General features: G+C 42.8%; 1 protein-coding gene across 2 annotated transcripts in view; it reads left to right on the top strand.

Moving 5' to 3' along the window:
- The first annotated feature begins 2,439 nt into the window (after nucleotides 1-2,439).
- ugp2b (UDP-glucose pyrophosphorylase 2b) overlaps nucleotides 2,440-26,267 on the top strand; it is a 44,134-nt gene continuing 20,306 nt past the window's right edge. The window contains exons 1-5 of one of the 2 annotated variants that reach the window (XM_076285960.1): nucleotides 2,440-2,631; nucleotides 4,554-4,681; nucleotides 7,411-7,518; nucleotides 22,413-22,598; nucleotides 25,893-26,026. In XM_076285960.1, the coding sequence (XP_076142075.1) occupies nucleotides 4,583-4,681; nucleotides 7,411-7,518; nucleotides 22,413-22,598; nucleotides 25,893-26,026 (527 nt within the window). In that variant the 5' untranslated portion in view covers nucleotides 2,440-2,631; nucleotides 4,554-4,582. Of the gene's footprint in view, nucleotides 2,632-3,401; nucleotides 3,682-4,553; nucleotides 4,682-7,410; nucleotides 7,519-22,412; nucleotides 22,599-25,892; nucleotides 26,027-26,267 lie in introns of those variants that run through there. The other variant, XM_076285959.1, reaches the window with a different exon arrangement.

Here is a 26,267-nt window from a genome sequence, read left to right on the forward strand (position 1 = left end):
GCTTATTTATAGTGCTTAGGCTGATTGCAAAGTGAACTAATTATCTAAAACAGTTTTCACATGAGAAAGTGTGCCAGAGAGTTGGCAAAATAGTGTAAATAATAGCCATTGTGCCTACAGTTGTGCAAAGTGTGTGTTACAAAATTGCAAACTGAGTGCAAAGCAGTGTTTGTGCTTTTAGTTCTGCGAACTCAGTGAGTGGTTTTGCCATTTGTGTGTAGAGTTTTGCAAAAAAAGCCATAGTTACAAAAAATGTGTTTAAGCATTCAGAAAAAACTGTAACACTGATTGAGGAGGCTGCCGAACTTCTTAATTTTGCTTATAGAATCGTTGTTTGCATATGTTTTTATTATTGTTCGATTTAGTGTACTAATTATATATTTTTTTTAATTTTATTTAGGCCATATTACTTGATTATAAACGGTTAATTTCAATGTGTATTGCTGTCATTGTAGGTCACTTTGGACAAAAGGACTACTGAGAATCTAAACACAGTGGCATGTCACAACCACATGAGGGCAGTACTTTCCATATTTGAGTTTTTCACTGGCTGTCCTCTGAGGTTTTATACTATGAATATAAACAGCAGCACCTGCTTTACCCCCAACAAGTTGATATGATGTGTGAAGAACTTTATAGTCATCTTTATAGTTAACTTTTAGAACTCTATAGTTTTGAGTTAAAGAAGAGTCTTACCAGCTTTCACCTCACAGTTATGCTGATGAGCTGAATGAAAAAATAGCAAGAGACAACATTGACTGCAGTTCCACACAAACCACATCTGTGAGACTCGTAATCTATTGTCCTAAACAGCCAGCACATGAGAAGCACATGAAAAGTGGCAACTTACAATGAAAAGTGTTTCATCATATATTTTACTTTACAGGTGGAGATACAGACATTAACAGCTATACATTCTTTGTACATTTACTGTAATCCTTTAAAAACATAAAACAATTACATTGTACATCCATGACACAGCTTTATATGTGGCCACTGCTCTAGGAGCTGGGTCAGATGCTTGCAGAGGTGAAACAGTCAACGCAAGGTGGTAGGATACTTTTGCTTTGTACTGTTCTGTTTCACATGAACACTGCCCCCCCCCCCCCTCTCCTGACCTGTTTTTAACATACAAACATACACCAAATTCGTACATGGTGTAACTAACACACAAACACACTTGATTATAAAGAACCAAGAAAGAAAAAATATTCTGGATCAACAAAATGATACCAATATATAGCATAATGAAAATAAGTAAGTACTTGTAGAGAAATATACAAAGCATGTATTTTACACAGTTGAAGAGATTATGAATGTAGTGAGAATTTATTCACCTGAGAATGACAGTGACACATGCTTCCCCTACGACCAATTACTGGATCAGGTATCTCTTGATCTATCTATCGCTACACAAATAGTAGATTGGGTCAACATTTTAATGGCTTAGTCTGAAAACCAAAATGGCATGGGGCCCTAATGGCAGTCTTAAAACTAAAGCTCATTTAATCTAGAGTAACAATGAATGGCCTTTTGATACAGCATGTCTTCTTTGGGTGCACTGATTCATTTGCACAGTCACCATCTTATCCAACTAATCTTTCCCAGTGTTTATTTGAAAGTTTGACTGGGCATTGAGATCTCAATTTAGCCTTTCCATTCAGTTCACTTAACTGCCACAAGGGGGTGTTAGTCCATAATCCAACATACTGCAGCCTATATTCCTGGGCAGACTTGTGCATTTTCTGAATAACACGAATATACAGAATATTCTTCTGAGAAGAGATGTTGTTAGAGAAAAGTATAGACTTTACATTTGTGGAGGATTCGACTATTCTGGCCCATTCATAGGCTATCCATTGAAGACGCGACGTGGCTTCTTGTACGGGGCCTTCACAGTTCCACTGACGCGCCTGTGTGTAGTTTGACAGACAGTCTACGTGGCGCTAAGAAATCAGTTCTCAAGCTGATGGTGGGGTTTTCGGAGAATACTGCGATATCATTGGTTTGGGAAGAGAATAACGCGCTCTCATTGGCTGTAGCAGTTATTCAGAAATCCACACACAAATTAGGTTTCTCAATAGATAGATAGATAGATACTTTATTGATCCCCAGGGGAAATTCAAGATTTCAATATTTTTGATATTCAATATTTTTGTATAAGTTAGCTCTCTTTTAAGAAAAGAGCGTGCGTCTTGCACGTAATTTTAATCAATTTCGACAGATGAGAACAATGCCATGCTGACCAGCTGCTTAGGCTATAATTTATCCCTATTGAAAATTAAACTTAAAATTGAAAGCGCTTTGTGGCCACTGACTTGTCCCTAGGTAATTCGCCTTTTCGCTGGTATGCTATATGTGTCAAATGTTTAATATTGCCACCTGTTTTTTTTTTTTGTTTTTTTTGTTTTTTTCTTGCATAGGCTAGGCCCTATGGCACATCACAGCAAATGTGGTCATGTCCGTTGCTTTTGCAAAAGCCTAATATTTTGAAAGCCTACATACAGGGGGAAACTCTTCCCGTAGACTGCTAGCCAGTGCTTGCAGAACTACTCGGACTCGCACGTAGACCATACGCGCTCTGCTTGGGGCACCATCGAGACCGTCCGTCAGCATCCTACAAGACCAAGCGTAAGGATTCACATTTATTTGTAAAGTAGGCTAATGCCTATACTATACCACAAAGATTACAATCGTGCAGCATCACTCAGATTAGAGTCTTGTGAGCAAGATGTTAAACGTCACTTTCGAATCGAAAACATGGATAAACTTATTTCTGGTGGCATGCAGCTAGCTTGCTTATGTTTTGTCAAAGATATTAAATATCTGATTATTTCTTGTAGCCTAACGTTAGATTGATTTGTAAACTATACATGCAGTGTAATTGTGGCTCATTTTACAGCCCATGTTCTTGTCCACATTCATTTCCGCGTTTTTAGCATAGGCTACACAGTACTCCTTGGGTTGTGCGATTCATCTTCAATGCCCTTGAGTATTGCTACAAGAAGAATCCCCTTAACCTTCCTTTTAGTATAGCCTAGGCCTAATAGCGACATCCAATATGTGATGAAAGGCTAGGTTGCCCACAGTTTCGAGTTAATATCGCATATCGATATAGCCTAGGCTACTGGGGTAAGAGACCACCACCGATAAGAGGTCTTGAGAAAATGGGGGCGAAGCAATATGCTGCGGTGATGGCAAGCAAACTTGAAACAGTAAAATGTGACATGGACTACGCATTACTAGGCTTGAGTGCAAACATCATAAAATACGTAGGCTAGGCCTATGTTAATTTTGTTAAAATATAACTTAAGGTAGCAAAAGATAGTAGCCTATTAGCAAATGGCCCTTGATTCCTCCCCTTCGTAGGGCAAGGCTACAGTTAAACCTCGTTCGGGAGGAGGGCAAGTAGAGATGATGGTTCATTTGCTCGAAGTTGATCTGAAGATGACGGTCAATAGTCAACGCGGATTGAACACATCAATTCTTAAGTGAATATCTTAAGCTTCAAAGGCTCTCTTTTTTTCTTTCTCAATGTGGACATTTTTACTTTACGTCAATACAGTTTGACTAATTTTTCGTAGGAAAATTATAAGATAGGACTTGTTTAATTGGAATAGCCTACATTGTTTTGTTCGTTGTTTAAACCTGGCCTTACTTTCAGCATGTACTACGCAGAAGGTAAGTTTTTTTTATAGGGTTGGATAGGCTACTTCATAATTAGACGATGCCTCTTACCTCAAAGATGTTTTAGATGAAGCGATGGTGCCTGCATCCTAACCGGCGGTGAATCAGTAGCCTCTTACATTTTCATTTCCTATTTTAAAGCAGTTATCTGATCATATAGGCTACTTAGACTGGAACTTGCATTGAATCTAGGCTATATCTTGAACTGTCAAAAACTCCTAGCAGCCACCACGACTAAGAGCGTTTCCAGCTGTTTAGAAATTTGCCCTGAAGTAGCCCATTCACGTAGGTCTACCTAATATAGGCCTAATATAGTTATTGTATCCTTTAACTGGGTTTCTCAGCAGTAATATCCTTGTAGTAGACTCGTAGAACAGGTAGAAAGAACTCTTCTAGGTAGAGTTGTTTGAGGTAGGCTACGTTTAAAGTAGGAACCTCCTGAATGTTTTGCAGTGCTCCACTGGAAATGAATGATGCTATCATTAACTGTATTTCAAGTGTTAAACATCAAACATGCACACCTGATAAATTGTAGAATATTGAATAAGTCATATTTAACAGTTGATCACTCTACAACACTCACATGATAGTCACCCTGAGTGTGGTCTTCATCAGCATTTTGTTTAAAAAAGATATAAATAAAATGTACTAAATGAAGTATAATATTATTATTTAATGTTCTATAGCATAGTATGACCACATCTATCACCATAGGGCACCACTAGAAACTCCATATAACATACATATTTATAATTCCATCCACCAGTTTTAAGCACATACCGGTAAGTCTAATAATTTAGCCATACCGAACCATAGACCTGACCTGACAGCCCTGTCTCTGTTGTCTCTCTCTGCCACCCTGATAGGTCTCTGTAAGAAGGGACAAAACTCCTGGATGGCTCAGTTTGAAGAAGAGATGCAGCAGCAGCTGGAGAGCTCACTGCACAGTGAGCTGGAGAAGCTGCTGAGCACTGCCCAGGGAGCGGACGCAGAGGTGAGGCACTGGCCAAGGGGTGAGGGCAGCCGCGCTACACTGCATTGGTCCGGTGTCGATGCTCTCAGGAATGGCATTTTCAGCCAAGTCTTGCATGAGCGTTTCTTTTCTTTCTTTCTTTTTTCCATTCAAAAAAATCAGTTTAGAGTTTAAGATTACATCATCTTACATCATAAGTACAACCCCTGATTTGTTGGAATGTAGAAGCTGTCTGTGTTCTGTTGCACTGTGAAACACTAAGTGCCAACCAATCAGGAAATGTTTCCCCTCTACCAGTAATGTTGTGTAGGTGCTGTACATTCAAGGAAGTGGTAGACTCCCAAGGTAGCTAAATCGCACAGAATTTAGTAAGAAATACTAAAATCTCTTTCAACAGCTTTAACCTTTCTCTGTAGAAAGCTGATATTCAAGGATTAGCCAGGTTTATCTGATATGATTGAATTTTATACATATAAAATTAAACAACATAAAATACATTTCATAGAATGGTCGATGGTTAGTTGATTCAGCATTTCAGTCAGGTTTTTCTGCAAAGTCAGATAGACTTTATTTCTCAGGTGACTATATGATGAAGATATCCCAAAAGAGGGAACAAGTCTGTAAAACTTTAGTCTGGCCATGCTCACCCTTTAGGGAGATATTAGCTGTTTAACTAACATTTCCATCGGTCGGTAGATAACCTGCCCAATCAATAACGAGAGGGATGGCACTAGTTTCAAAACCAAAAGTGTCTGTGGTAAACAGTAGTAGCAATATCTGGAAACACCAAAAATTGCAGTCAGAAGAATGTGTAAATTGTGCTATGTCCGTCACCACGTTAGTGTTGGAGAGGTTTCCCAGTTGTGAGTGTCCAGACTCTATTCAAAAAGTGAATGAGTTTGGTTTTAACCAGGCTAGTAAAACTTGCCTTGACCCTGTACAAGTAGAAGAGGATGGTAGAGTGATTGTGACCCTGATGCTTTTAAAGAGGAGAGAGATGCTGCAGCCTGCTCCCAGAGGTGCATTTAGGGGGTCCCTGAGCGGAGTTTGGGTGGAATGAGGGATGCAGCCCTCTCCTGAATCCCCGGTTGGGCCAGTGAGACATGGCTGGGATGATCCATCTCTGTCCTGAGTGTGGGGCTCCCATGTGCCGTGGCACAGACTGCTACACTGGGCCCTGTCTGATGAATGAGGTGTCACACTCGGTAGAGATTTCACAATGGCTCCTCGCCATGCAATTAGCCCACAGATGAGACCTGCATGATCTGGTTTCCTCACTGTACTCAGAAGTCCTCTCTCTGTGTGTGTGTGTGTGTGTGTGTGTTTATTGGTGTTTCCTTTCTGTCTCTCTTGCCTGTGAATTCTGTTATTCAGCTCATTCCTTTCTATTGGTCTCCCTGTGCTTTTCCATGTGGAGTCTTTTCCCCCACTTAATTTTACTCTTTTATAGATTCATCCATTCTTGCTATCATCTCCCCCTTTTCTTCCCACCCTCTGTTGGAAACACTTTCTTCTCTTCTTCTCTCATTGTACCTTCACACTACACATACACGTAGACCCTTTCACCTCCCTCCAGACTCGTTGGGAAGGAGTCCTCAGCAGTGCTGTGCTGCATGGGCTGAGGTTGGTTTGCCCAGGTGGTCACGTAGTTGAGTGATTGGCCTGGTCAGAGGTCTGTCCTCTTTCTCCTTCTGGCATAATTCTAGTAAAAAAAGACAGAAAAACACTGTCCCCTGAGGATAGGAATTCAGGCCAGTCCTGGACTGAAGAGAGATCAAATGCACTCACTCACACTGTAATTAAACCCTAAAACAGATTTGTTCCTTTCTTAAGAAAGAACCTGTCCTTAGGCTTACCAGGGAAACGGAACAACACGCCAGAGAGAAAAGACACAGTTAATGATTGTTGGAAGGTGTTGTGAAGGGAGGTCTATTTTCTTGATAGACCAGCACACCTTTCCTTACATGCTCAACATCACAGCAAGAGGCATAGGAATATCAGCTTAAAGGGACACCAGGCAAGCCTGATGCTTTTTCTCTACGAAACTCCCCCTCGCTCGGTCTGAAGCTCTTTTCCTTTTCTTTGCGTCTTCCGTCGAGGGTTTTCGCTGCTTCTTCGCCGGCTCTGCCATTATACACACGTTTGCAACAATCTCTAGCGTTTCGTTAGCCTGCCTCTGTGCTGTAAACTGATCCTGCTTCGGTCGGCGGGTAGGATACACCGAACTTGCAAGTGGGATATTCTTCCTACAGGCAGTAGGAGCGGGCGAGAGAGCCTTCATTCGCCCTATAATGAGTCATTTAACCATATACCGATTTACGAAGATGATTAATTAACACGAAAACGTTGCCTGGTGTCCCTTTAACTGATCCAACAGTCTTTATGGTCCACTTTATGGACACTTTCTGTTGCCTTGGTTTTGAGGATGTGTTGCAACATTTGGCGTAATGTGCAATCTCTGCAAATATCTGACTGTTCAGTTTCACTTACCAATTAAAAGGTTACTGCTTTATTGCTGTAAGTCCAGGATCTTGTACTCTTCAAATAGGTTTAAATATGAACCAACATCACCCTCATTATTGGACAAGGGAGGGGAAGGACTGTGTGCATGTCATTGATTGCAGTGCAGAAAAAGATGTGAATGATTTTATGGGATAATTACAGTTTCGACCAAACAAGTGAAGGCAGATCTTTTCCAAAAAATCTTTTCCATAGTGATTTGTTTTTGTTGATTTTGTTGTCTTTTCCAGGTTTCCAAGAAGGACTTTGATGGCTTCAAGAAACTATTCCATAGATTTCTTCAAGTGAAGGGACCATCAGTGGAATGGCCAAAAATCCACAGGCCTCCAGAGGACTCGGTAAGATCTTCTCGACCTAAAAAAAAAACAAAAAAATGGCTTTGGTGAAGTTTAAGGAGTGGTCAGGTTTCAGGTTCTGTATCAATTTCTTTATAGGTTATACAAAGTTGCTGTGGTAGATCTCAAGATTACAGGATCCAAAAGGTTGTCTGACACCATATAAATGTAATATACACTCTCCTACCCTCATGTGAAAAGATACAAACCCTCAAACCTGTGACCATGAGTAACCTAATGAACAACAGATTCATCTTCACTTCATCAAAAACCTCATCAGAAAGGAAAATGAAGAAGGAATTGAATTTCTGGGAAAAGACATTTTAGCAGTAGGCTAATTCATTTATGAGGTCAGCCTGACTGAACAAATTAATTGACTTGATGATCTTGGAATAAAGAGGAAAAAAACAGATTATTCATGGTTGAAACTAAGGTAGTTAATTTCTGTTGTTTGCAGTTGTACACATGCTACTTTAGCGTTAGTCGGGATTTTGGTGTGGGTTAGTTGAACGATGCATCTTACCATGTTAGTAAAAAGCTAACCTCAGTAGTTGTACAGGAAACGCACCCCTGGTTTGTAAGAAGAGCCCTTGGTGTTTAAGTAGAGTGTAGATTAAGTTGTCAGATATGGACAACATTCCACACACCCATCCTATGGAGGGACAAAGGTGTGCGGTGTGACCCAAAAGTGTGTTCCTGAGAATGACAAAACGAGCAAGAATGAGTCCCTCCGTGGGTCTTTTGTGAAGGCTCCTTTTGTGTTTAAATCACACACCCGCACGCTATGGTTCATGCTATGTTATTGTGTATGCCTCTGACTAATAGGTCTCACTAGGTTGATTTATGGTACTGATATTGGCTATACTCCTTGTCCCTAACAACTATGAAGTGTGATTTATTTGTGAGGATAGTGGGTGGGTCTTCTAGGTTGGGCAGGCATTGAATATGTCCACAAAGTAAGGGCAGACTAGAGATGGAGCGTTATCATTAGAGGTCTCAGTATTTCCCACAGAATTGGATTCAATTTGTGGCGGTAGCTGACTTTGACAACGGGGGGGTTAAAATAAAGGTTCGTACTTCTCCTTGGGACAAGCACTTTTGGATTTTGTTAAACACTTTTCCATTTACATCGGGATTTTGCAAACATTCAGTGTCAGAGTCAATAAAATGAGCCCTTCAACGAAATTGACAAGCAGCTGTAAGTAGACTAAGTATGCTAAATTCGACATCCAAACAGTATTCTAACGTTAGCTTTGAGATACTGTATGATTTCATAACTTAACTTAGTTTAGTCTCTTCAATGTAGCCTACTATGTTGTGATAAGACCTTAGCAGAGTTCACTTCAATGCAGCAGTTTTGAACAAATTTGCACAGCATGGTTACGATGCTACAGTAAGTAGCCTGGCGGGCCATCCTATATCATTGAAATGTATAGTCTGGAATCGAACCATTCACCTCGCTTAATCCAAGGGGCGGGGAGAGAATTGTCTTTCAAACTGCCTAGGCATGCAATAGGCCAGCGCTACGACCATATATTACGATGCAAATACATCCTTCTTCGAAAGGAATGACTTAAGTGCATTGTGTTTCAAAAAAAAAAAAAGTCCAACTCCTCCAAAGTTGACGCCAACGCCGATTCAAACAACCGCTCTTCGTTCGCCATAGCCACCTTCCTTGTTGTTCACCGTCGCAGGACTGTCGTTATCCTGTTAAGCCCGCCTTAAGACTCTCTAACAAAATAGAGCGCTGTGATTGGATGACATCCACGGCGTCAGCCAATAGAAATCCCTATGGTTTGATACTAGATGTACAGGCTGAGCAAATTAATTTGCCGCCGCTAGGGTGCGTCTAGATTTCTAGGCTAGATGCTAAGCGGATTTAATAGCAATTTAGCCAGACGTCTTCTATGCAATGCTTCTATGTGGCAACAACAATCCTTCAACAATCGTGAATATTTTGTTAAATGCACATGCAGAGGAGTGGCAGCGGGCTACGAGAGAGAGCGGGGCGGGGCAAGGAAAGGCTGCGTGCGTAAAAAGCGCAGCTCAATGGCAATGCAAGGATTTAACCTTATATTTAATTTAAATTAAATTAAATTTAACATAGAATATTCATCTGTGGCGGCCGATTTTTATTTCGTGGCACCCCGCCACAGATTAGTCAATGTATGGGAAACACTGAGGTCTGATTTATATTACTCCCTCATTACTATGAATCCAACTAACACACCACATTCTGCATGTAGCGCATCAGTTGGTGCTCATACAGTGCACTAATTATTTGATATTTGCAGCTTTGTCGTCTCTAAACAGTTGTAGCAGTTAGACATCAAGCCGTTTTGTATACATGAAATGTATTTCCCAGTCGTTGTAGCTGTTGTCATGTAGCAAATAATGTTTTGTTGTTGATATACTTCAGTATTTCAGAGGTAAAGCTCTCATATTATGTTTGAGAAATGGAAATGGATTTAGTAGAACTTCATTAGAGATATCTGTATGTTCAGTGCCTGCCTGTTCACACTGCTCTGAAGTTATAGAATGGTGAATAACTCATGAAATTTCATTCAAATTGAGTTTTGTTGCTGACTGTACTTGTATAAAGTGGCAAGTGGCTTAACTTGTGTTATATTAAGTGGCAAGTGGCTTAACATTGTGGATTTAGATTTTCCTGCTAGTCAAACACTTACATCCTTCATTAGGTATAATTCATGCTGTAATCTGTTAGAATAGGGGATTGAAGACGTGGGGTGGAATGAAGGTGCCATGAAACTTGAGCGTGTCTGCCTCTCCAAAGGACAACTAGGGCGCCCCGTTTCCAGAAGTCTGGAGTAATGCGTTACAAAGTAACGCGTTACTGTAATTCCACTACTTTTAGTGGTAACGAGCATGTAACAAAGTATTTTTGTAAATTAAGTAACGCAATTACAATTACTGAAATTTCAAAGAGTTCGTTACTTGTTACTCTGTTGATCTTGAATGAACGACTGCAGACAAGATGACAGATGCACATTTGCTGCTTCTGATCTAACGTCTCCCGACCTTATCTCTGTTTCCAGCGATTGTGTTTCATGTTTAGATTGCAGATGCATTCTTTACAGTTAATAGGAGCCTCCTCACATTCCTCCTTATTTCAGATTTATGCTAAAACACACAAGAGTGCATTAGGCTACAATTTAAATGGGCATCTTAAAAGCCTTTTCCCTTTCGTTTCCATCTCGTAAGCTCCACTACAGTAAAAGCGCATTGTTGTTTATCTCTGCTCTTTTTCGCCTATTGCGCAAAAGCCTCGTTATATCAATTTCTCATTCTTACAACATAGCCACGCCACAACACCAATAGGCCTACATACAGTAGCCTATATATAGCCTTGCCACAAGCAAGCACACATTTAACTCGAGAGGAAAATGCAGATTTCACTTACCAGATAAAGAAACCTCCAAATAGCCTACCGTACGTACTACAGCGACTTGAGATCGGAATTGACGTCCGTGGTGTTATGGATTCATTTGTCTGAGACGGAACATGCAACTTCTCTCTGAAACACCTTATCAGCCGAAGAGTAACCTTCTGCATAGTGCGCGACAACCCCAAACCCTCGGATGCGCATTAGAACTTATTTCGGTAGGTCAGCACTTGTGCAGCGCAGGCTTTTCCCAAACTGGTGGTGCTTAAAATGCTATATAATTCAACTGTGTTCAAAGCAGGATGAGGATAACCTAAGGTTGTATGTGTGTGTGAGCAGACAATAACTGCTTTGAAAATAGGCCATTTAACATTGTTTCACATTACATCCCATTGAACTCATTCCATGTAGCCTACAGAAGGATTTCAATAATAATAATAATAATAATAATAACTTATTACTATATTGCAGAATTCCGTGTCAGTGCACCACCATGCATACTACTCCTATTAGTAGTAGTAGTAGAAGGCAAGCAATAGGCAGTGTACTGTACATATCTATCAAACCATCTAGATGTTGAGGGTGGCGCAAAACAAGGTCAGGGAGGCGGAAAAAGTTTGACAACTCATGCACAAGGCTATTGATTTGAAGGCCCGTTGAAACTACAATAAATAGGTCTAAAAATTAGGTTTATTGTGTGTGTGACTGTTCAGTACTGTTCATATTGACATTTTAAAAGCAGTCTTAAAAGTAACTCAAAAGTTACTTTCTGTAGTAACTAATAAACTTTTGATATACAGTAATTGGTAAGGTAATTCAATTATTTTTGAAAGAAGTAACTAGTAACTGTAATTAATTACTAATTTTCAGTAACTTGCCCAACACTGGATTTAAAGCCTATCCCTCTCAGGGACAGATACATTCCACCACGGCATTTTGTTTGCCTCTCGCTTTTAAACATGCAGTAATGAATAATGAATGACTAATGAATGACAAAAAAACAACAGCTTTGTTATAGGCCTGTTTATTTGCCAAAGGTTGCACAATAGGTTGGCAGAGCATAGCCTCTCAAAGACAGCTCTTAACAGCCTCTTTGGAACGGTAGTACCGTAAGTCCTCTGAGGCCCACATTACTGAGTGATTGAGAACTCTCTTCATTCCGATTGAGAACTTTGCCTGTGCCACTCCAGATTGCTGGTTAGAAGTCCAAGCCGGTGGCCATATCACACGGAAGTAAACATAATAAAAACAGACTCTGTTACCTCAACAACATAATAGAGATCAAAGTCTCAAAGTTCAGGTGACTTATTAGTATCAGCAGATCACCATGACGAGCTGGTTTTATAACAGATTATTACACGGCTCTTCAGAGTGCTGCAGAAAGTTCCATTCACATGAATGGGCCTTCCCAACGTTCGGGCCTATGTTAAATCTACATAAATCACCGGCAAAGTATATAATCACCGCTGTCAATGGCAACGGGTTGATTAACGTCTTTCATATCCCTCCGCAAGACGTCTGTTCGCTTATTGCAATGGAATTTCATTGAAAGGGAAAGCAGAGACGGTTGATAAAGTTAACTATAGACTCTTTGGGGAAAGTAAGCTAGTAAGACGTTGCCACGCAACACCTGAAACTGTCAAGTTCTATCTGTGTGCTATTTATATTTATCTCCGCTGCGCGTCGGGGTTCTGTTCTCCCTGTCGGGACTTATTTTCTGATAATTACCGGCGGACAATACATTATCCCTTACTTATTATACGGCTCTTCACAATGCTAGTAGAACGCTCCATTGACTTGAATGTGATTTCCCAATGTTCTACGGTAAAATAAATTCATGTAATTACCGCTGCTAACATATAATTACCGCTGTCAATTGCAACAGGTTATGTGCTTCTGATACGTCTTTCATATCACTACGCAAGGACTGGAACTTCATTCAAACGTGAAAGCAGACGGTTGATCAGCTGTGTTCTAAAGAATGTTTGATTCAAGTTCAGCAGCGTGTGTTGTTGCGAACTATTTGTTTCTCAGCAAATGCCACGATGAACGGTAACAAATAGGCTAGGCTATGTAGGCTAAAGTCATATCGTGGGGAGTTTATTATTTCGTTTTGGCAAGTAGCCGTATAATAAGCGAGATGGGAAAATAAGTCCCTTCAGGGCGAAACAAGACCACTCCGCTGGCGCGTCGGGGTCCGGTTCGCCCTGTCGGGACTTATTTTCCCAATAATGACCGGCGTTCTATTAGTCTGGCGAGCCAGACATTATCCCTTACGTATCACTTTAACAAACCGAGAGCCTTGAATGCTGATATCTTTCACGACGCACAATGTGACAGCAGGTCACTATGACGAGGTGGTTTTATACCAGAGTATCACTTCAACAAACCGAGAGCCTTGAGTGTGCCTCCTGAAAGATATCAGCAATGTGACACAGTGGTCTTTTTTCCAGGCTGCGCTGGAGAGGGTGGAGGCCCTCCGAGGGGCGTGCGGGAGGAGAAGAGCACCCACTGTGCTGTTCAGGCAGGGGGCAGACGATGGGGAGATGGATGGGTCTCCGCTTTTTAGGCAGGACAGCAGCAGGACAGGGGCCATGGTTGGTTCTGATTCCTCTGGAGCTTAGTATAGAAACTCCACTTGGAGAGGGAAACCAAGCCAGCCGCTATCTCTCTCTCTCTCTTTCTTGCTGGACTTCAGAGGGTCTGGGAGGTGGTGCTTCACTACAGAACAGAGAGACTACAGAACGCTCCCGGGATTTGGCATTTGAATTTCATTGGTGTAAAAATTGCATGAGTGCTGCTTCATTGGGCAGAAAAGTGGAAAAATGTGAGCGCTGAAAGTCTCATGCCTAAAGTGCCCTCAGAGTCCTGTGGATTTTTCCATGAGGGAGGGAAGCCACTCTTTGAGACACCTGGGTAACCCATTGGTCCCTCCCCGGCCACATCCCCCCCCCCCCCACACACACACACAAAATAGAAGTGCCTTACCCTTCACTCCCCCACAAGCCCACCATCTCTCTGTCATCTGCCTCTGTACGACACACAAAGCTGGTTTTGACTCGAGAGCAGGAAACGCAGAGGGGAGAAGAGACTGAAAGAGAGAGAGAGAGAGAGAGAGCAAATACGTTTTCATTTTAGAAAGCTTTAATGAGCTTACAGCAGATGGGTCTGGAATGTGTTTCCTCAGAAGGAGTTAATTTAATGTAGGTATTTAGAGTGTGTGTGTCTGTGTGTGTATGTGTGTGTGTGTTTGTACAGGCTGTTTGGGGCCTTGAAGAAGCCGTCTGCTCCTTCGCTCTCTACATTGTCTGGCTGAAGCCCAGGGCTTGGGCCCCTGTTGATCTGGACAGGGGGAGAGAGGACAGAGAGGGACTGTATGGTTACACATCTCTGGCCAGACACACACATACAGATAAATATACTGTGTACACACAGCACACAGATAGTGTGAATATAAATACATGTACTTGTAATAGTGTACATTCACATATAGTTTACCTGCCCAGGTATACGTAAGCAATGAACAAGGATTAAAGTTCTCCGTCGTACGACGGATTTCCGTCAATTTGATTTTAGAAATGTCATATTTGAGATCGATGCAGATCCGATGAGAAAAAAAAAATAGGAGGGGGGGGGCTATCACCTTTTCTTTTCCTTTCCTTTTTTTAAGGCAACTACAAATATTAGGTCCGATGAATTAATGTGTGTGATGGTAAATGTTTACCACTAATAGTGTTCTTGAGAACTTTCTGTGTCTCAATCAGTGACGGCTCAAGAAGATAGCCTAGCCTACCTCAGCCATGAGTTCCGCTTTGTTTATGTTGTAGCTACACGCTTGTCTCATTGGCCTGGGGCGTTTGCTTAAAAAAAAGAACACATATGGAGGACTAATAACGGTCTAAAAGTTGGATTATAATGACACAATCGAGACAGCTGATGAGGTTGGCAAATCCGTTTAACTTTTTTGGATATGATATTGTGAGCTCTGTGCGAATTCGGAGAAGAACCGTAGGCTGTGTTCTTTCCGTGCATCAATGTAGACAATTTCTTACTATCGCGAACTCTTGTCAGGGGAGGTCATTCATTTTGGGTGTCACCTATGACTTGAACAGATAGCCTGCTATGCCACCCCATGTAGGCTACTATTATTGTTACAGTTTTTAATCAATGCAACTAACATGTGTAAAGCGACGCAATATAAACCGTATGCAATGTATTATCCCGTCTGTTATGACATGTACAACAATGTTTTTCACAATTTGCAATGGAAGGTTTTGACTGAGCGTGTTAACATAAAATAATAATAATATTGTCATCATCGCGAACTGTTTAGTAAGGGGGTCAGCCGTGTTTGTGACGCACAGACAGCCTTGTAGCCTATTTTGCTTTAGGCCTCACTTTTAACGACAGTAGGTTGTGAGTGTATGTTGACAAAAAATAACCATGCAATCAAAATAGTCAACTTAAAACTTTGCTATAAAATATTATTAATTTATAGCACAAAACCATAACCAGTATGCCTACCAGAACCTCGCATATTAGCGTCATTTGTGTGCGTCTATTTGGCAAGGCCACTAGCTGTCATGGATGCGTTGTTGCTAAAGGAAGGCAGGTGTCAAAAGTTAAAAAATAAATGGAGATGGGCGGCTGTTGGAAATGGGGGAGAACTAACAAGCCATGGTGTAAAGAAATTAAAATGCCAGGGGCAGTGTTTGGCAAGTTACTTCAAAATCGTAATGTATTACTTATTACTGTCATTTCAAAGTAATTTGTTACATTATAATATTACTGTCTCTGAATTGTAAGGCATTACACTACTATTGTATTACTTTTAAGTTACTTTTACCAAAATATCTAGAAATATGGATTTGGAATTCTAAATGCAGTTTATTATGCTCAATGCAGCTCATTCCTTCTAATGGAGGGCGATGGGGTATAACATAATGACTGAGCTAGGCTTAAGTCTAACAACAGTAGAATGCAATAGGCGCAGTGATGGCTCATGATGCAATACAAGGAACAATCATAGCCAGAATTTTGTTAAAAGCAGACAAAAGGTCGAAGTCTGGTCAATTGTGATAGAAATGCTCTAACTTTAGGCTTAGGCCTACTCATTAAAATCAACAGAGAGCCCACTACCTGTATATTGTAACCCTAAACTTGTCAAGATAGGCTACACAGTGCCCCTGCTGGCCATTTTGGTGCCCTAACTGGTGAAATACAGTATTAACCCAAGTATGTCATCATATAGTCTATAAAGATGTAGGCTAATCTGCCTGTTCCCAGGGATGGGTAGTATTTCTGAAACATGTAATATGTATTTCAAATACAAAATAGTATTTTATCATTTGTATTTTATTGGGTTGAAGGAAATGGCTCTGTATTTTGTATCGAAATACTTTATTGGTGTGTATTTTTGTATTTTAGAAATACTGCAAAATACTATATGTGAAACACACTAAAAAAAGTAGATACTACACACAGGTGTAATGAATAATTGGTAATTAGGCAACAATGGTTTATTTTTATCGCAATCAGCTAATGTCAGAACGGCTGTGTTCAAAGACACTAACAGCTTTTCAGTGATGGCTATTGTTGAAGCATCAGCTCTGGTCTGAAGCACTGGTGTGAAGTTGTAGGCAAGTAAAGATGAGCAAGTTTACCTGTGCAAGTTCACATAAGGACACCGACAAAGGCAAAAAAAACAGGGATTTTGAGGAAAACTAGCCACTGTTTAGCTTGGGATTTCTCAGGAACAGAGGCGTGTAGAAATACACGGTTTGCACCCAATGAGAGCTTAAAGTCTCACCTTTCAAACGAACCATTGTATGTGTTCATAGCTATAACACAGAATATGCTGTGGCTGTACAAAAATCAACAATGGTCTAGATTGCTGGCACTCTAGGACAAAGCTTTCGAAAACAGCTTGGCATTCAATGAGTTAATGTTGTGCACAGCACAACCCATACTTTTCTAATTGAAAAGAGCCAGCAGTGCACACACACACACACACACACACACACACACATTCACTTCACCGGCAGCCCAGGGTCCTCTCCTCTCCTCCTCTTCCCTGCTCCCTCCTCTCATCTGCTCTCCCCTCCCCTCTGCTCCTCTCCTCTGTTCTGCTCTCCCCTCCTCTCCTCTCTTCCCCTCTCCTCCCCTCTTCTCCTCTCCTCCCGTCTCCTCCTCTCCTCCCCTCTCCTCCTCTCCTCCCCTCTTCCCCTCCTCTCCTCTCCTCCCCTCCTCTCCTCTCCTCCCCTCTCCTCCTTTTCTCCCCTCTCCTCCCCTCTCCTCTCCTCCTCTCCTCCCCTCTTCTCCTCTCCTCCCGTCTCCTCCTCTACTCTCCAGCCTGCTGTCCTCCATAACTCAGCCTGTCGGCTTTCTCCTTGACGTCATGCATTTGACTTTGCTCTCCGCAGCACTCTCTCATTCTCCTCACTCTCACTCTCACTCCGTCTCTCTTTCTATCTCTCCATCTCTCTAGCACTCCATTTATGTCTCTCTCAGAATCCTAGTTTTAAATCGTGCAAGGATCCACCTCCACAGCCAAACCTTTTATTGACCTTCTGTTTTATAGTAAAATCTATTTATTCATCAGTCTTTCTTGTTTCACATAATTACTATGACTAAAGTGGGTACCAGAGTAAACCAAATGCTAGTGCAAATAGAGTAGTAATTGTGTGAATGAGTGACCATATTGGTCATCTGAGGTTGTGTAATGTTTTACACACCCTTTGCAAAGGGACAGGAGTTAAACGATTCTTGGAAGGACCTGTCTGCAGCGTTCAGGATGTGTTTGTTCAGCATGGAAATAGCGAGACCAGCCCTGTCCTACTCCTGTTTGCAGAAATACGGTAATGACACTGGTCGAACGTCATAGTGACCGTATGTGTTTTTCCAGACAATTCCGTCATGCTCTTTGGGCATTCATGACACATACTGTACATACTGTAGCTTAAGAACCTTTTGGACCGAATTGGTGGCAGCGATTTATCAGGCTGAGCGGGAGACTGACAGGAGGTGTGTGGTTTACTTTAGCCAGGGGAATTAGATTTCATTTTAATGCCAATTCGTGATCAGGCAGGCGGAGGGACAGCTGAACTTTAGGTCCCGTCCCACGTCATCCTGATGTCAACATGGAGCTGGGGCAGAGGCATACTGGATGTCAGTCTCAGCTTCCATAGGGCATTGGAAGTTCAGGAGTGGAAGGCAGAATACATACCAAATGAGATACATGTGCTGTGTGTGTGTGTGTGTGTGTGACAGAGTGTATTTTGGATGGCCAGAGCTGTTCAGTTGACACTGAATATCTGATACTTATAGGGATTTTTGTTCAGGTAGTCTTCATCTCCTCATGTCCTGGCTGTATTGTATTTGCGATTGTGCTTGTGTGTATGAAGGTGTAGTGTGTGTGTGTATGTGTGTATGAAGGTGTAGTGTGTGTATGTGTGTATGAAGGTGTAGTGTGTGTATGTGTGTATGAAGGTGTAGTGTGTGTATGTGTGTACGTAGGTGTAGTGTGTAGTGTGTGTATGTGTGTACGTAGGTGTAGTGTGTATGTGTGTATAGCAAATGTGATGTATTTGTTGACCATCCCTCTTGTGCACATTGAGAAACACTTTTTTCACTCGGTCACTGTTAAGCAAGCCACCCTAACAGCCCCCCCCCCCCCCCCCCCCCCTTGCCCATCTCCCAGCCAGGGAACTGTGCTCTCAGTTAGGGGAGAAATGAGTGTCCTCAGCCTGCTGTATCCGGTATCCTCCCCAGGCAGTTAATCCGTGTCTCCTGTCCCCGCTTTCTGAGGGTTTGGTGAAGGCCTCACCTGGATTAAAAGGCCCTCGCGCTGATCCCAGCTATGCCCACACACAGGAGACAGGATATGAGATGCCACGTCAGATGCCACTCTCTCTCTTCCTCGTTCTACCTCTTTCTCCTCCTCCTCTCTATCTCTCTGTCTCTTTTCTCCCCTCTCCCAGTCTCTATTCCTCTCCTTGGATCACTGTGTTTCATTTCTCATCAAGTCACACAGTACAGGTGGTTTTGACGAAGACTATGAAATATAATGGCGTCACAGGTTTCAGAATCTGTAGTGACTTGCGTCGTGTAGACCCGTATGTGGCAGACCTTGAGATCAGAGAAGCATAGGCACCCTCACACTGGTTGAGGAGGACACAGCGTTCAGTCAGTCCGCTGCTGAATGTGAGTGGACTGTAAAGTGTTTGCACTCACACACACACACACACACACACACACACACACACAGTATGTTATGTGTCTGGAGTCCACAGTGCAGCATGAGGTTTTAACTGCAACAGGCCATGTGCCAGAAGCTAACCCTCAGGCTGAATAACTTCTGTCAGAAGCCTGTGTGTGTGTGTGTGTGTGTGTGTGTGTGTGTGTGTGTGTGTGTGTGTAGGGGTTTGCATCTCAAAAGATGCCAACCTCTCACAAGCACTCGTTTCAGAGGCTTCGGTATTCATTAGCTCGCTCACAGGAGTCGTCATCAGCTCTTCATTACATCTGCGTCGTGACTGTGCAGTTGCCTTTCTCACAGCGATCCCAATTCTCATTTCCACTTCGCTGAAATCACTCTCATGCAGCCTCACTTCCCCCATTTCCTGAAGCAGGACTTCATCAGCCTGGTTTCCTGTTTGTTATTTTCCCAAGTCAGAAACGTCAGGCCTTGCCCAAGGTTACTTTTGTGTCTGCAAAATGCCCACCCTTGTGCTGCGTCAGGGTTTTGGGGTGGGGGAGGGGGGTGGAATAACAAGAGGGGGGGGGGGGGGGGGTCACATTTGAGCAGCACACCCCCTCGGAGCCCTGTCACAACTGATCGAGTGACTCAGAATGGCGTAGCACTGCCTGGCTCATCTGGAGGACATCTGGCTCCGAGATGCAGCCCGTCCCAGGGCCTGCTGGGAAAGTGTATTGTGTGTGTGTGTGTGTGTGTGTGTGTGTGTGTGTGTGTGTGTGTGTGTGAGAGAGAGAGGGAGAGAAAGGGAGTGCAAAAGAAGGCGGCAGTGGAGAGACTGAGAAAGGGGTCTGGATGAGAGAGAGAGAGAGAGAGAGCAACAAAAAAGAGAAATAGAGTGAAAGCTAGAGGGAGGGGGATATCTTTACCGGTATGGCTTTTACACATATGTTGACCAATATGTTTCTGATGGCTGTCCTATAGGATCATCACTGATGGCTTTTGCATGGAGTGTGTCAGTGTACGTGAGTAGGATGCAGCTCAGGTGAAGGTGGAACAGAAGGACTGTTCATGGAACAGCAGTGTTTTCTTTAAGCTCCTGAACACAGCTTGGTGTGAATATGAGGAGAATGAGGGTGAAAACTGGTGCTAATATGTGGCAGCCTGTGTTCCACACAGCATGTTTGATTTTCAACACTTCAGCTGGAAGAGTGAAAACACCCACACTGTTGGAGTTATGCCTAAAATGACAAGGAAACATTTTTAGTATTATTAATGATGTGGACACATTTATTATGAAAGTAGTCATTTGTCCAGGCTCTTCATTCACCGGAACTAAGTGGTCATTAATTATCCCTGGTAGCAAACTAGTTGGTTGAGTGAAGGTTGCCAAAAACATCAGCAGAAGTATGTTCTATCACTTAGACTAAAAGCAATGGAAGATGCTTTCAGGTGGAAGAGATTATCTTTTTCCATGTGCCATGTGTATTTGTGTTGTGTAACTTTTTCCAGGTCTTTGGAAAAGAAATTCACTTCTAAACTTCAGCAGGAAAATAACAGTACAGACAATTCAGTAACATTGCCTGAAGAATTTCCTTTGTTTCTTCTATGATGAAGAAATACATTTGAAAATGGGCTGCTTAACCTGTGCTACCCAAAGTTTGAACATCAACTATCTAACCCTGTAATCTTATACAATAGTGTACCATGGTACAAAATGGCAAAAGGGCTTGTGATCCAGGATACGGGAATCAGGATTCAGGAAACTAATTATGTCACAGTTGGAGAGCAAATATTGTTTTCCACTCAACATTCATACCTTTCCCTTTCAACCAGCTACTCTTGTACACAAACACTCCTTTTTAAATGTTTGTGTATCTCTCACCCTCTCTCTCTCTCTTTCTCTCCCACACACACACACGAATTATGCAGTGCATAAACGTCATAACATCATCCTTACCCTAAGTATCCACTGGCTGCAAGCCCATTCTCTCCGCATCTGGATGGAGTTTAAGACATGAGGCAAACTGACTAGTGTAGTCATCATGCCTGTGTCACACAACCCTAGTCCTAACCCTACCCCACCCTTCCCTTGTCTGACTACGCCACCAGCGTCAGCAACATGGCCAAGCTTCCACTCAGCGGTTGTGGGTCAGTGTCAGCGTAGAGGCATTTATGCTCTAGAGTAGAGGTCTGCATGGGAGTGATTTTTCAGTCCCGCTCCCGCAATATTCTGTCCCGCCCGCTCCCGCATTAATGTGTCATTTTTAGTCCCACTCCCTCCTGCATCTGTAACATGATGTCCCGCTCCCGCCCGCTAAAGCCCGCATGCAGGAGGGATAGCCTATTCAGTTTTTCTTTCTGAGTTTTTCTTTCTGCACACACCTGAGAAAGACTCCAGATGTCAGTTTCTTGGTTCTGAATGTAGGCTAACAACTGAAGTAGGCCTAGTCTGGTGCCCTCTTCCTCTGTCATGCTTTCGATTTTTGAGTTTTGACAATGAGCAGCAGGAACACATTGAACCCACGTAAACGGCAATATAGGCTATAGGCCTGCTATCCGATAGTTATGCTTAAACCCCGTTTTTTATTGCTGCCTAACAGAACATCCAGCTGAACTATAGTTATGAACACTACTTTAATCGTTTCCATATTTAATTTTACGCACATATTTAATTTGCGGGAGTGCAGTGAATCATCGGTTTGTCCCGCACCCGCGAACGCACCTCTCTCATCCCGCCCGGTCCCGCAAAGAGCTTTCAAAAGTTGTCCCGCTCCGCACTCTTTTGCGTCGGGACCCGCGGGCCCCGCGGGTCTATCGCGGGAGTGCAGACCTCTACTCTAGAGTGTGCGTAGAGGCATTTTGGTTACATGGTGACATGAGGAGTCAGTGGACACGTTGACATTGAAGTCAGTGTTTCCCATACATTGACTTATTTCTGGCGGCCCACCCCAATATCAACATTGACCACCACACAATGATTTGTTAAAAACTGTTGTATTCAAGTTAATTCTGCAAACCAACCACCACAAATGGAATTCAGTTCTGTGGGAAACACTGTGAAGTGTCAGTTCCTTAAGTAAAGTTAAGATCCTTAAGGAGTTCTAGCACCTGACATCACTACTTCTCTCTGTTTTAGAAGAGGTTGTTTTGTGAATCCGGACAGAACACATTACAGAGCTGAGTTTTTGTTCACATCTCTGAAGTATTGAGGAAAGAGAAACTCTCACTAATCTGTCTATCTCTCTCACTCCTGACACCCTTGCTCTTCTGATTGATTGCCTTCCCTCTCTCCCTCAGATCCAGCCATACGACAGGATCAAGGCCAAGGGGCTCCCAGACAACGTAGCTGACAGCCTGAACAAGCTTGTGGTAGTGAAGCTCAATGGAGGCCTGGGAACCAGCATGGGCTGCAAAGGGCCCAAGAGCCTTATCAGCGTCCGCAACGAGAACACCTTCCTGGACCTGACCGTGCAGCAGATTGAGGTAGAAACACCCACCGAATGACCTTCGGCCCACAGAACCCTACCAGATTACCCACTGGAATAATGAAGATCAGATTTAGATCTGCTGCCTTGATTTCAGCCCAGTTTGGTTAATCCCGTTTTTATATTATGGTATGTAGCCTCCCATGTACTGTCATGTCAGTTTCATGTCATGTAGTTATGAGGTAATATTGTATCCTATCCATGTGAGTGTTATATATCGTCAGAGAGTCTGGAAGCGGTCAGTAATCAAGGATAGCAAGGATGGCAGTGTGTTCACAATCATCAACTTAATACTAACCCCACATCTAGACAAGTGTCCATTTCATAGTACCAAAGTATAATTCATGTGAAGTAATCCCAGATGGATTTCTTTGAATATATTTTGTTAGACTGTACAGTAGATGTTGGTGGGGAAGGAGGGGGAGATTCTCCCAAGAGCAATTGTAGCCTGACCAGGGGAAGAAAACAGAAAACCACCCTCCCACAATGAAGACCTTTTTCTGCTGGAGTGCTTTGCCACATTTACACCCCAGGATCTTTTAATGTCTAATTTCAGAGTGGTTGGAAACCCCCCCAACCCTCTCCTAAATGGTGATTCAGCTTACATGTGGTAAACTCTAGTTGATTGCATGATTTGGTTCCTATTTTCTCATCAGCATGTCTTGGCATTTTATTTTCACACAAAGAAACCTAGCGGTGTTATCCATACCCAAACTCAGAGACAGTTATTGAAGTAAAATGTTTGAATTGAGATGCAAATCCACGTGAACTTTACATTGCAAACGGCATGCTGTAGAAGCTGACCTTTTGTCCACGCTAGCTATGTATTCATCGTGATTCAGTGTAAAGCTTCTTCTAATGAACAGTCAGAACTCTCGACACCTTGTTGCTATGGCGCTTGTTGTGATGCTGTTTTTGTGCCACGGCAATGCAAAGGTAGGGTATATTCCCTGTTGGGAACGCTGTGTGCTATCACAGAGAACAGGTTGATGCCTAGAGCGCATCTAACTTTACAGATCACTGCCTTGATCCAAAGCCATTCGTAGAGTTGTCTGTATGCTTTGCGTCACCTGCATGCCACGAATGTGTTAATCTGACATAAGAAAACAGTGTGAATACTAATGGTCAGAAGAACACACTGTACTAAGATCCTGGTGTAGAACAGCGCATAAGCCCAGTTCCACATCAGCAGAGCACCAGAGGAAAGTCTGCATGTTCTAATGCACCAGTCTGTCTTTCCCCCCATGCTGGAGAACAGTCCGCCGCAGTGTCTCCAAAGCACAGCACATAGGAAGGTCTTGCAGAACACATCAAAGGGCAGAGCTGCTCAGCGAGGCTCCCAGACAGCTGTGGTGGCACCACGGCCTACGTGTGGTAGTAATGGGGAAGCAGGACTGGTTTCGAAAGAGTCAGGCAGTGTGACGGGGATTAACAGAGGGAGCAAGTGTTTTTTGTGGCCCAGAACGTTTTTTTTTTTTTCAGAGCATATGAGATAAAAGGAAGTGGTGTCGCAGTTGTGATTAGAATGTACGTGTAAGAGGTTTTTGCGTAGCAGGGAGGTATCCATGGCGATGATGATTTCACTTATTGCAGATATTGGTTGTTTGTTCTTGTTGGCCCAAGGGAACCAATCCGCCTCAAAGACGTCAGAGAAGAAGTGAATGGATGAATACAGAAAAAATGATGTGTGTTTAAAGGAGAGACTTTCTCTTTCTCTCCCCCTCTCTCTCTCTATCGCTCTCTCTTCTCACCCTCTGCTGAGTTGGAAATTGCAAGCATATGTGTGTTCACACCATGGACCTCCACCCTTCTCTCTCTCTCTCTCTCTCTCTCTCTCTCTCTCTCCCTGTGGAAGAGTGTGGACACACACACACACACACACACACACACACACACACACACACATATGCTTTCAGTTAATCGCTCAGCTGAGCTGAGGGGCAGGACAGGCCCACAGAGCTGGAAATGGCTGGACCCAGGCCCAAAAACAACTCTCCCTCCGTCCCTCTCGCTCGCCATGGCGGATGGAGTGAAAGACATGATTCAGAGCCAAACAGGTCTGAGGACAAGAGTGTAGAGGAGAGTAGGCAGACAGAGCATTCTGTGTTCAGCGTGTGTGTGTGTGTGTGTGTGTGTGTGAGTGAGAGAGAGTGTGAGTGAGTATGAATGTGTGTAAGAAAGAGAGAGAGTGAGAAAGAAGGAAATGAGAAAGGGGGATAGAGTGGGGGGAAAAGACAGACAAAAAGCTGAAAGTAGAGAGCAATCAAAGAGTGAGACACAAAGACACAAAAACAGCAAGAGGGTGAGAACCGCTGTGAGAGATTTAAACGAGACTAGACACAGCAGAGGATAGAGAAAGTGTGTGTGTGTGTGAAAGAGAGAGGGAGTTAGTTTGGGTGTACGCTTGTGTGTGTGTGTGTGTGTGTGTGCGAGTATGTGTGTGGTTGTGTAATTGGGGAGAGGTCCAGAGGGCCGCTCTGGTGAGTGAGTGGAACACTATGTCCTCTGTGTCTCACAGTCAGACTCCAGCAGCAGCTCACCTTCACAAGGTGGTCAAATAACCTCCCCACTGAATACGGCCCATTGACGAGAAGAAATGGATTCCTCCCTCCCCTGTGTGTGTGTGTGTGCCTATGTCTGTGTGCCTGTGTATGTTTTCTGTATGCGTTTTAATGCATCTTTGAAGACTATCAAACTCTGACCCAATGACAGAATGACGCCAAAGTGGCCATGACGTTGATGTGAGGGCTGGCCTGACCGTCTGAATACTCATTATGTTTTATGGCTCTGGCTGTAAACCACGCCTGTTTCACATTCCACCCTATACACAATCCACTCCAGTCTGGCCTGTGTATTCCAGCCACACCTTCCAGTAGGAACATCAGAGCCGCATGTTGCAACGCTGGATTATTGTGCAATGTTGTGCAATGGCGGTATAATTGAATAACTTAATAACTTATAATTAAACATGCGCTGCAAACAAATTGAATGTCCTAACAAACTCAGGCTAAAATGAGCCATATAGCAGCACAGTGTGCTATATAATCCTTGTGGATTACGAGATGCAGAGGTGGAAGAGTCTGGGATTAAGTAGCTAGCGAGATTTAACTCTTTATCTTTGTTTGTTGGAACACTGGCTAGTGTATGTGAAAAACTATTTGCCAGAATTTCTCCTCTCCTCAGTTCTTATATCCCATGTTCAGTGAATGACCACTTCTTTAGTAATCCAAAAGTACAAATGTAACTCCTTCACTTTTCTTGCCCCCCCCGCCTCTCTCTGTCTCTCTATCAGCATCTGAATAAGACCTACGACACAAACGTGCCCTTGGTGCTGATGAACTCTTTCAACACAGATGAGGACACCAAGAAAATCCTGCAGAAGTACACACACCACCGAGTGAAAATACACACCTTCAACCAGAGCAGGTACAGTACCTGATGCGTGTACTCTCTCTCTCTCTCTCTCTCTCCCTCTCTCTCACACATACTCACACAAATTCAAGCTTTGACACTTGCTTTTTAAATTTGCGTATTTTACAGTTACAGAACTCTTACCACTGCATTTGAATTGTTAGTGGGCTAAAAAAAAAAAAAAAAACATCACTGATGGAACATCAATTGCACGATTTTTCTTTGTTTTCATTTTTGTGGAGAAGAAAAGGGGCAG

This window comes from Alosa pseudoharengus, unplaced genomic scaffold (assembly GCF_046254945.1).
Source record: "Alosa pseudoharengus isolate Yale_2024_CS ecotype anadromous, Long Island Sound unplaced genomic scaffold, YU_APseudo_1.1 YU_APseudo_1.1_scf_15, whole genome shotgun sequence".
In the NCBI taxonomy this organism is placed as follows: Eukaryota; Metazoa; Chordata; class Actinopteri; order Clupeiformes; family Clupeidae; genus Alosa; species Alosa pseudoharengus.